This window comes from Haliaeetus leucocephalus, unplaced genomic scaffold (assembly GCF_000737465.1).
Source record: "Haliaeetus leucocephalus isolate CR32 unplaced genomic scaffold, Haliaeetus_leucocephalus-4.0 Scaffold340, whole genome shotgun sequence".
NCBI lineage: Eukaryota > Metazoa > Chordata > Aves > Accipitriformes > Accipitridae > Haliaeetus > Haliaeetus leucocephalus.
In genome coordinates this window covers 6,576,927-6,589,430 of record NW_010972776.1, presented here as the reverse complement: position 1 = coordinate 6,589,430, position 12,504 = coordinate 6,576,927, and the positions used below count along the sequence as shown (strand labels likewise).

The 12,504-nt window shown below is 37.0% G+C and overlaps 1 protein-coding gene across 4 annotated transcripts in view; it reads right to left on the bottom strand.

Moving 5' to 3' along the window:
- Positions 1-12,504, bottom strand: part of DIAPH2 (diaphanous-related formin 2) — a 265,399-nt gene that overhangs the window by 204,567 nt on the left and 48,328 nt on the right. For 3 of the 4 annotated variants that reach the window (XM_010572431.1, XM_010572433.1, XM_010572434.1), the window contains 4 exons: positions 10,793-10,911; positions 9,257-9,321; positions 6,942-7,058; positions 4,057-4,470 (listed from right to left, as the gene is read on the bottom strand). In XM_010572431.1, coding sequence (XP_010570733.1) covers positions 4,057-4,470; positions 6,942-7,058; positions 9,257-9,321; positions 10,793-10,911 — 715 coding nt within the window. The remainder of the gene's footprint in view (positions 1-4,056; positions 4,471-6,941; positions 7,059-9,256; positions 9,322-10,792; positions 10,912-12,504) is intronic. The other variant, XM_010572432.1, reaches the window with a different exon arrangement.

Genomic DNA, 12,504 nt, shown 5'->3' with positions numbered 1-12,504 from the left:
ACTTTCAGATTATTTTAGCACATTTCCAAATACTTCGAAATCCAGTGACAAAGTACTAAAGATAAGGTATAAACATTAATTCTTATGGTAAAAGAAACTATAAATTGACATGACATGCATTTCTACACAGGTTTTATCTCAACCTTCTAGATTCCTCCTTCCAAAGTTAGTGGGATTAATCATTCATGATACTGCTCTTATTTGTTACTCCAAAGAGCAAGCCATTTCACTATTCAACACTTCAGAATTTAGAGGAACACAAAACCTAAGCTTACTTTTTATTTAGAAAGACTCAAGAAGAATTAAGATCACTTACTCAAAAATATCAGAGGACAGCCTAGTTCCTCTTCCAACAGTAAACTTCTGTCATTACTAGTTCTTGGAAGGTTTTCCTTGACATGGTGACGGTATACATTCAGAAATGATACAAAACAACTTACCTTGAACCATCTGAAAAACCCCTTGGGAAAAAATAGAATGATTTCCAAACACAGTCCTGTGCTGTTTCCCTAAGACTATTCATGTTTACATATACTCTTAAAAGTGAAATTCCGTTGTGTCTGGCAGGGTAGATCAGCTATGTAAGAGCTCGATGGACATGATCCTGTGTCCTAGCAATATAGTGACAACAGTCTACAAAGGACTGTTATTGCTATGCAATGATGTGATGCATTTCAGAAGCTTCATATTGAAAAGATGGAGCATCTTCAGCCAGGAGCAACATCTGGCATCACATGTCATCCAGCTCCATCCAGGACAATGTGGTACCACCCAACTTTGTAGAAAGATGCATATCTACATCCATATGAATTTCCCAACAGTTTTACCAGCTGTGAAGTGCCCCCAAAAAAACCTGCACTATTTCAGCATGCAATTTAAATTACACATTCAACAGTTGTTCAATACTAAATTGCAACTTATGGTCAGCAATGACCATCTGTAGCCACTTAACAGCTCACTTTCGTCAACAATTTGATTTTACTAAGTTCTTGGTACCAACACACTATTGAAATAGAATATGGTTTTCAAGGAAAGTGTCACACACTAGCTAGTAGTACAAAGATTTAGTACCTTGACAAGTAGCAGATATCCAGTCAAACTAACTGAAGTCAAAGCTAGAGCTCAAACCAGATGACATGCAATATATGAAGGTCCTCCTTTAAATTGCCTTGATGATTTGGTGATCTATGTGTTTTTTCCTACAGCAAACCTCAATATGTCTATCACATTTTATACCACTAAAAAACTGCCAACCACGAGCTGCCTTTAAGATGTGATGGGTTTAGTCTTGAAAATAGATGCAATTATCTAGTACCCCAAATTTATTTCCTTTATATGGAAGAAACAGTGGCTATACTGATCAAAAAGGGATTTAAAAGTAACACATATGCAAACACACACCTGGATACTTACATAACTTCTCTTGTCACAAAGTGACCAATTCTACTGGGAGACAAGTAATAACTAGTAACTGCTCTTACAGGTTAGTTCTGCAAATCAGACATTGTGCTTGCAGTTTACTGCTCAAGTAAATGTTTATATTTTAAGTTGTTTTGAAAAAGGAAATTTGATTAAATATAACCATGTAAAGACTGTGCAGAAGCTCGCATTCACTGGAAGTTAATGGTGCCCAACCATGTCACTTGAGCAGTCCCATAGCTCCTCCCAGTGGCCAAAACCCTGCCCTAGCATATTACTAATCTGAAACGAGCAAGAAACATCCCAGATTAATACCCGCAGGTACCATTATAAACACAGACACAGGCATTCTCTGAACTTACAACTACATTAGACATCATGAACCAAGAAGGTTTCCACATTAAGTAGCATGCTGTTATCTATGTTTGAAAACTGCTTTAAAACTATTCCTAATGGTTTGGATATACTGCAACTTAATACAAAGCCACAATTCACATTCACCGCACCTAACAGAGTGGTGCCCTGTCTTTTCGTTTGGGTCATCGCAGTTTTTCACTCTGCTTTGATACTGACCAGCAATACAAGCAACTCTCTGCAGAACTATGAATTTCAGTGAGTATTCACCCACCGATCATACTCCACATACCTCAGAGGAGTCACAGATGTCCTCTCAGACCTGCCCTCACGACGGGGCCAAAAGAGAAATAACACACAGCAGTTACCTACTGCCATCTCCTGCTGTCACTACATAAATCCACTGAGCTTAGCACACATTCTCTCAAAGCTCTCATGGGAAGAAATCTCTTGCTCAGCAATGTACAACCCACAGCCTTTTTTAGAAGAATTTTGTATTGGAACTAAGGTAGCTTCCTCGGATACTCATCCGTCAAGCATCAAATGCAACGTTCTGTCAACAAGAATCTCATTTAAAAATTCATTATAGTATACAGTATCAACTATATTTGTAAAGGAGAGGGAAGGAACATCGGCTTCACAATTCTAATAGAGCCATGACTTTAACTCAAGTTTAATATCAAACCACTTACTGCTAAATCAAATGCAGTAATAATTTTACACAGAACTAAATAGCTAAAAATTCACTCTAGTAAAAATTTCTTCAATGCTTACAATAAAAACTGATATTTAATAACATCATTGCCTTTAGAACCTTCTGATAAGTTGGCAACAGTCTTAACAGGGTAAACACCTGCCTTTCTCGGAGAAAGAAAAATGCTGTTAAAGTGTGTTTTGTAGTAAAACTATCATTGACAGGCAGGTAAGGCAATGAAAGTCAAATTTCCTTTCAAACTTCCAGAACGTATCACAAGAACAAAAGAAATGTGAACACAAAATAATCGGCTTCATTTCTTAATTAGATGCTCTAATTTATAGTAAATTACTGTATTTGTTCAGAAGACTGATCTTAAAATAAGTCTTAACCTCATGTCAAGACATCTCCCTTAAACAGAAGATTTTAGTAGTTTAAGTCTGTATACTTATTATCATGGTAAGTATAGAATTATTTATTTTAATTAGGAAAAATACTTTTGCCAATGCCTTCCCACCCTTGTCTTTTTACGCTAGTCAAGTTTTTGAGTTTCATGCAAGGTTTTTAAAACTAAACTAGAAAACCCAATGAATTGCCACCATAGTGGTTTCACTCATACTTCATTTCTAAAATAAATTCACAGAAGTCATAACCAAAGCAATCGTGCACTGTTTTATTGAGAAGATACCAAACGTAAAATTAGTGTCTAACAGCCTGATCCACTTTCAACCTGCCCTCAGAAAGCAAGGAAAAAAAAATAATCATAAACCACATAATTTATGGCTCCCACAGCTTTACCCAGAGAAGGCAAAACTAAAGTCAGAGTTCTGCTGCGCGTTGTCTTCCAAAATGCCATGTACCCATTCATACCAAGTTTTACTGCATTTTATACCTAGAGACTCAACTAAAACCTCTTAATACATCTCCTTTCTCAACATCCTCTCTCATTTCTCAGACACAGCTGCTTCAATTAAGCAAACAGCTGTAGTTATGCCTTGACTCAAGATCCTTCTTTCTGCCAACTGCCAGATTGTCTAAGTACCTAAATGGCAGTCTTCCCAACAGTCTTCCACCCAGTTGTCTACTTCAAGATTCATTCCCCCTGTCCTAAACCCCAGCAATACTTTAACTAATTCAACTTTTCTCTGAAAAACTAGTAACATGATTTATAAAGTAAACATTTTAATTGTTTGATAACTTAAACCTGCTTTAAACAAGACATTTTACCTTTGAAGTGCCCACTTGGCAAGTCAAATATCTTTTACGGCTGAAAACATGTAGAACTTAACTCTATACAAAATCAGCCAAAATTTTGAGAGCTCTTAGCTACAGATAGCCCCAGAATATGGGGTGTTATGGGCTCTTGGCAGCATTAAACACTTAGAGCTTACCCCATAGAATAAGGTGTCTTTGAAAACCAATACCAATTGAATCACAATCACTGCATCAGAAATGTTTTGGATAAAGAATAGAATGAATTCCCCAAACATGAGTACTATTAACAATCTAATGTAAACCCTAGCGCATTACCTCCTTCTTCCTCAAAAGCCACTTTTTATGAATGGGAATAAAAACAAACATTGTAATACCTTTGACCAGTTGATTCTCTTCATTGCGACTTCCAGCTTATACTTTTTCTTCTCCTTCATCCCATGTGGTAACGCTGGTATCACCGGAAAGGGAGCAAAAGGAACACCTCCAAGAGCTGGTGGCATTGGAGGCCCACCAAAAGGCAGTGGTGGAGGAGGTGGTGCTCCACCAGGTAGCGGAGGTGGTGGAGGTGGTGCTGCTCCACCAGGTAGTGGAGGCGGTGGAGGTGGTGCTGCTCCACCGGGCAGCGGAGGCGGCGGCGGAGGCATTACTCCACCAGGTAACGGAGGCGGTGGTGGAGGAGGTATTGCTCCACCAGGTAACGGAGGCGGTGGAGGAGGTGGCGCATTCTCACTTGGTAGGGTTGGAGGTAACGATGCTACTTCTGTCAGTTGACCTGTCAGGGCTGGACCCTGAAATATAAAAAAGAGGAACTCTTCATCAGGGTGGGGAGAAAGTTTAATATGAAGTTGAACCAACTAGGATGCCTTGTAGTCAACTATACCTCAAGAAAGTGAGAAATTCCACCATTCTCCTACTTAAATGAGAAGCAATAACAATAGATTATACCATGTACCATAAAACTGCCAAGTAAACTGAATAACCTAGCATTTTTATAAAAACAAATTGTTTCCATTTTAAAAGAAAATTTAATAGTAGCAGTAACATTTAAGTGAACAGAACAGCATTTTATTTCTTAACAATACACAAAACATTTATCCCATTTAGGATATCCTGGCAAGCTGGGGCATCAGGGATGGCAATAACCACGCTGAATTTTAACAACACTGATCTGCTGGTGGAAAACTTTCCACAGAAATCACTGAAGCAGCTATTGCAGTGCAAGAGGTTATGGGACCACAGTTGTTCATAACTATCCTGATGTCTTGTTTGGGGGGAAAAATAACCCAAAGCAATCATGCTTTCTTTTAATTCTGTCTGCAGTTGTTTCTGCAGTGATAGGAAGAAAGAGCAATTGCAGTGTCCACTCTAATAAGCTGCAGGAGGAACAACTAAGAGACACAGCAGCATGTTCAATCAGACGGGTTTCTGTAGTGATAACATGATCCCAGACTAGTACAAATTCCTCACAGATTTTTGTCCTTCAAGACTATCTGTTAAAAAGCAGCATCAGGATCTATGCACAAACTGCCATACCACCTCATATTTTATTTCCTCTACTAACTGATTTTTTTACTACAAAATTATTATGTAATACAGGCTGCCCATTTAATCCGAATTGCATACTATTTCCCCATGCAATTATTTACTGTTTCTAGTTTAAAGGAAGCAAGATGGGGGGGGGAGATCAATCTGAGAAAAATCTGAGTGCATCTAAAAATAAGTGCCACAATATATTGTATGGGGAGCATAACACTAGATTAAAAAAGGCATAAATACCAGAAAGTTAATGTGTATCACTTCTAATTGTGCCATTATTGTGAATGAACCACGATGCCTGGGTCATCTGAACTATCTTAGAATCAATATAACAGGATTAATAATTAATCGGACCGAAAATAAATTTTTGGCTTTGCACAAGGCACGTGTTTCCCATGAACTACTACACGCATTGTAATGCAACAATTGGTGAACTCATTAAAACAGATTGTCAAATTTCAGTGTAACACTGTCTTGTAGATATTTGTAACAAACATCAAAATTGGTAAGAATGAAGTATGAACAGAAGTGTCTGTGTGTGAAAACAGAATAAGAAACCGTAAGACACCACAAGTTACGAGACCAACTGTAATGATAGCAGAGGACACAATGAAAGCAATCCCACTGTGAAATGCAATGTAATGTGCTTACATTAAGACACAAAGACCAGTGCTCTGATAAGGCTATAGCACAGACATCTCGCCAGCAAAAGACCAGCATCCTGAAAGCACGATAACGACAACCAGGTTACGGCACACCATATGCTATTTTTCCTCTTATTATCCAAGCAGGAAGTGAGACCATAGGCATTAAAACAGTCACGATGAAGAAAAAAGGCAACAGGCAGACCTTGCCTAATATTGAAGGAGTAGGAAATAAGCCAGGCTGAGGCAAAAAGACGAACCAACAGTTACTATGGTTTGATAAGGGGTATAAAAGGCCTGTCAGAAATGCAATTCACTGTCATTAAACAAAAGAAACCCAAGAGATGTTGTGAGGGCTCAAGAGGCAGCATTTCTTCTCCTCTCTGCTTCCCTAGTGATCCCAGACAGATCACTTGGAAATACAGTTTTGGTGCTTGTGAGCAAAATTTATGAGGAAATCAATGCAAGTACAGTCAGCTTTGCTGAAATTAAGTATCACCTTCCACTTCCATAAGGTCTTGCGTTTTTTGTTATATTTACCTATGAGACTGTATAAAGCTAGCGTAATATTCATTTTAGAAATGGCTACAGTCTGATATCCAGAGTTTTAAAAAAAAAAATAATAATTGTCGTTATCAACTGCATGCACATGCTGAAAGGTATGCATATTGTGCACGCACAGCTATTGTGATTTCCACCTTTGCAATTCAAGTATAAAGCCTTCTAAAACAATCACTTTCTGCACAACATACAGAAGTAATGTTAAAGCATAAACAAGTACTTGGAGAAAAAACAACCCAGGCTAGATTCAAACTTTTCATAGCCTAAGGAAATTTTTCCTCAATAAAGCAAGTATCTGTAACAGATGTTGAATATACTACTATTTGAAAAAATGCTACCTCCATTAACTATCCATAGTAGTTTATGCTACCTTAAAAAGAAATCAATACAACTCTAACATAGATTTCAAACCTCCATAGAGGCAACACACTCCTGGGTAATTTCTTTTCAATTCATAAAAAATAAAATAAAATAAAATAAAAAAATAAAATAAAATAAAATTCAACTGTGGAACTTACTGTGATTATTACCTGGGTTCGTAGCTGTTTGATTTCTGTTTCAAGTTCTTTGATTTTCTCTTCTCGTTTTTGAAGCTCTGCTTGTGCCTCCTGTCGAGCTGTGAACTCTTCATCAAACTGTAATGATTAAACAACACAAAAGTGTTTGTCCATTGATGTCCACACTAGATATTATACATTCAGGAATTCTTTGAACAATATCAGACTAGAGCAATAGATGCACTTTTAACTTTAAAAAAAAAAAAAAAAGAGTATTTTTCCAGTATGTGTTCTTCTAGTAGCACATAATTTCTTCCATCAATAAGTCATGACACAGAACCACTCAGATCCAGCTAATGAGTAGAGCTGTAAGTTCAACAGGTTTGTTCTGCCCCAACAGAATATTGTAGACTTCTCAAACTAAACTCTAGTATACACGTCATGCAGTGAGCTTAAATCTGAAGAGATGTGTGCTGCTTCAGCAGTATCATCCATAAAGTAACATAAGAAAGGAGGTATCCAAATAAGTCAGTGATCCCTTCAGTCTTGATGTCCCCGTATAAAATGGAAGTCCAGTTTACAGCATGGTTTTCAGAAATTTGCTGTATATTTTCTTCCTGCTACTGTTCGCTAGGCTTAAGAGATTATTAGCATCTTTGAAAGCTTCTGTAATTCATTCTTCCACAGGACAAAGCAACTTATCACCAGTAAGAACCCGTTGACTGCCACTAACAAAGTACATTATGATAAATAACTCTGCCGGAAAAGCATCATAATAATTTTCTTTCTATAAAGCTCAGACACCATAGCTCCTATTAAAAATGCATCCACATTTAACACTGAAGAGAGAAAAGCTAATTACTTCATTCAACTCTTAATCTGAAATTTTTAATTATTGTGTTCAAGAACATGTACTGCCTTTTGGTCCGCAAAAGGCTTCTTAGACCAGACCAAACATCAAAATTTTGAATGCTTTTAATACACAACAACATGGTATATGAACTTCAGTATTACTGCAGCTAATATAGTACATTCAGCATTTCATATCCTTAGGCAGCATGTGATGAGCTGAGATTAACAAATTAGCCATTAACATAATCTAGGAAACAGGAATTAAAGTAACTTGAGAAAACACATGGTAGCAAGATACTTTCAGCACAAACACCAATAGTGATAAAGTAGAAGGATAAGTATCAATTTCTTTAGAAACACCCCCCAAAAATTTTATTACAAGAAATATACTGAGCTGGAATTCTTCCTATAGAAATAATTTTAAATGTCTAACCTGTCCTGTATCTAGTAATAAATGAAAACTGCCCATCACCGAAAAAGGACTTAGTTACCAAGTTCCTATTAAATTGGACTTGATGAACTTAGAGGTCTTTTCCAAATTTTATGATTCTATTTCTATATCTAAGTGATAGGACAAGAGGAAAAGGCCTCGGGTTGCGCCAGGGGAGGTTTAGACTGGATATTAGGAAGAATTTCTTCACCAAAAGGGTTGTCACGCATTGGAACAGGCTGCCCGGGGAAGTAGTTGAGTCACCATCCCTGGAGGTATTTAAAAGACATGTAGGTGTGGCACTCAGGGACATGGTTTAGTGGTGGACTTGGCAGCGTTAGGTTTATGGTTGGACTTTAAGATCATCAAGTTCTTTTCCAACCTAAATGATTCTATGATTCTAAAAAAGAACTGGACCAGAACAATAAATTTGTTAGCAAAACAGGTTCCAAAATTCACTGCAAGATTCCTAAATGTGAATAATAAGGAAATAAATTACTCTCCCTCATAATGTAATAATATATCATGGGTGTTATAAGGAAATAAAGCAGTATTTCAATGTTTGCATCTCTGTGCCTAAGGAGTTGATGCTTTTTCAAACATTAAATTACACTGCTTTTCAATATGTTTCTTCAGGTTCTAAACCAAAACTAGATGGAGAGTTATGAATATTTCCCCCCCACAATTGTTATTTTTCTTTTTTAAGCATATAGCTGCACTTCGTTAAATACCTAAGTATTTCAGGACAGAATAGCGACAAGTGGAATTTTTCCATCTTGTCTTCCCATGTTGTCTACAGCAGAGGAATACAACTGAAGGATATGTACAGCTAATACTACTTATCTGCTTCTAAATTCAAAGCAAGCTGGAATCCGAGCCTTGCACACACACAGAAAAACCCAAAACCTGCAGAGCTATTAAATGTAAAAGAACATCCTGCCTGTGAGATACTCTATTTCCCAGTTTCCACCAGCTGCCTACTGTGAAACAAGCCTACTATGTTCCTGTCAGGCTTCTGTTCCATACCTCAAAAATAGTGATGATTAGGACTTACCTTTCTGGAAAATTCTGCTGCTTTCTTTTCACTCTCTTCTACTTTTGCTTTGTCTACACATGCATCTAGAATTTAAATAAAATACCACACAGAAGTCAGGTAAAACGTATAACAGCTCTGAGGTGCTTTCCTACCATGATTACTCTATGACCCCATGAAACAAAAGCAACAGACCAAAAATACAATTAATTAGTCGGTTGCTCTGACCAAACATTTGGTGAGTTATTTTGAAGAGCAAAATCTGTAAATATAAGGAAAGTGGTGAGGACACATGACCAAGGAATATAGAATCAGAGAATGGTCTGGGTTGGAAGGGACCTTAAAGATCATCTTCATAGTGGTTCTCTGACAGGTCTAAGTTTGCATGCCCTTCTCCTTTACATTAATCCACAACTAAAAAAAAAAAGGATTTTTACACTAGTATGAAGTAATAGTTACTTCTGAGGTTTCAAATCAGAAAGCCTCCTTTCCAGATTAGGAATCCAAAATCAAGCAGTACCTTATTTCAATAAAATTATTTCATAGGCAAGGAGAATTTGGACAGACTGTGAAGCACAGGTTTCTTTACTCAACAAAGGTACAAAGCACTTCTATTGACTTTTCATGCAGAGTAGAACTCTTAAGCATTTTATAAGTGAGGTAAACACAAGTAACTATTATAGGTAGGAACTGGCATGGAGAGACAAACCAGTTATCCCTAAAACTAGTAGGTCAATGGAAACAGAAGGCAAGGTGATATAAGATCAAGTGATCACACATCTAGAGTTGTAAGTGAATAGAAAAATGCAGAAATACTTCTTAGATATGGAGGATACCTTTTAGAAAGCAATTTCTTTCCCCCCGCCACCCCCACCAAAGTCAACCTGTACAACATCCTTTCTTTGCTCCTTTTGTCACATCACCAAAAAACCATCTTCCCAAATGAATATGTTCTCCGAGAGCAATTACCTCCCCCTATGAAATATTTAGTCTAGAGATGTCCCTGTATTTCAAGAATAAAGTCTACCCCACCAATCTTAAGAAAAGCATAAAATGACACCTCTAAATGCTGGTAACTGCCATTTAAAATTATATAGTATTTATGCAGCTGCTTCTTTCCCACATGACATGAACATCCACAGTCCCTCAATGCTTTAACTGATTATTTTACCTTACACTAACCTCAAATACTTGTAAAATATTACAGAAAATATTCTTAGAATGAACCATATAACTATTATATATTGACTAACAATTAATGCTAATGTAAATTTTGATATTTATAACAGACCTGAAATTCACAGAAATTACGGACAAGCAATTTTTGGTTATTAAGATTATTGTATTCAGATAGAAGACAAGACAAATTTGGAGAAGCAAACTTCATCAGTGTCATTTTATTAAAGGCTGTAGAGTTTGTTCTGGCCTTCTCCACAAGTACACCTATTTCCAGAAAACTGAAAAAGTTCACTCAGTCAACTTAAGCCTAGAGAGAAGAATACAAAGAAAAACACGCACTTCAGTAAAACAAGGTAAAATTGCTTATAGGATACAAACCAATAAGATGAGTAAAATCCACATCCATTCTTCCTCTACATTTAAAATCCGGGTCCGTGCCGCTGCAGTGCAATACTATCTGTGATACACATTCTTCTATTATCTTGTAATACTGAGGTCTAACAAAGAACATATTTTACAAGACAATAAGAACAGGATCAATCATTTATGCAACATGGGGGGGGGGGGGGGGGGGGGAAGGGGGCAATCTTAACTCCTAATATATGAATTATACAGTTGCCAGTAAAAGGATCAAGTTAAAGGACTTAATTGTACTCTGGCTAATACAGCACTGTTGTCAGTTTCTCACAAGGATATCTGAAGAAGTGCAAGACTCCACAAAATGCTGTGCACTATTCATTTATCCTTTGCCAGACAATAATCCATTAAACAAACAACACATTTATTATTTGCAATATATGCTGCAAGAATTACTTAGCACATTCTCAACAGTGACTTCCATCGCTCACAACAGTACCAGTATTCAATTACTTAGAAAATGAGTTAATTATTAACTTAATTGCTTGATATACATCTCTACACAACATCAGGAACCTCCAAGATTAGAGAATTCTGTGCTCAAAATTATTAGTTCTTACCAGTGCAAAGTATTACATTTCAATTTCACATACCACTGAGCTCTCAGTAGGAAACCCTCAAACCTAAAGTGATGATATCCCAAACTTTCCAATTAAAATAAAAATATATATATAAAAATTTGAAGATTTCTCATGTTATATTTTACTACTTAATTTTATCATCTTGCATATAAATTGTTTTTATCAACCCTTTACAACAAAAAAATTACTTCTTAAAACAAGATTTTTTATGTGGTACTTCGACACTGCTAAGACACTATGAGGTGCACGTAAAAGAAGCTTACATTGAAAAGACAAGATACAAGGCACTGTGGAAGTACTTTCAATTATTAGTTATACAACTAACTTTCAAGTTCTTTGAAGTCATGAAGCTATCAAATTTGAATAAAGGAAAAAGTGCTCAACGAGTTAGATTTTGGGATAAGGGTGTTAGAATAAGGTTCAAGTCTTTGAAATAAGCATTATTATATTTAACAAGGTCTTTTCAATATTAACAGTGAGCAGAAAAACAAATAACACATCAGTTACTGTCCTGGTTTGAGCTGGGATAGAGTTAATTGTCTTCCTAGTAGCTGGTATAGCGTTATGGTTTGGCTTCAGTATGAGAAGAATGTTGATAACACACTGATGTTTTCAGTTGTTGCTAAGTAGTGTTTAGTCTAAAGTCCAGGATTTTTCAGCTTCTCATGCCCAGCCAGGAAGAAGGCTGGAGGGGCACAAGGAGTTGGGAGGGGACACAGCCAGGACAGCTGACCCAAACTGGCCAAAGGGGTATTCCCTACCATGTGATGTCATGCCCAGTATATAAACTGGGGGGAGTTGGCCAGGGCGGGATCACTGCTTAGGAAACTAACAGGGCATTGGTCAGCAGGTGATGAGCAATGGCATTGTGCCTCACTTGTATATTCCAATACTACTACTACTACTATTATTATTGTCATATTATCATCATCATCATCATTTTATTATCATCATTAATAGAACAGAAAAGAAGAAACTAATAAACTGTTCTTATCTCAACCCACGAGTTTTACTTTTTTCCTTCTGATTCTCTCCCGCATCCCACTGGGGGGGGGGGGGGGGGGGGGGGGGGGGCGGGGGGGGGGTTTTTTG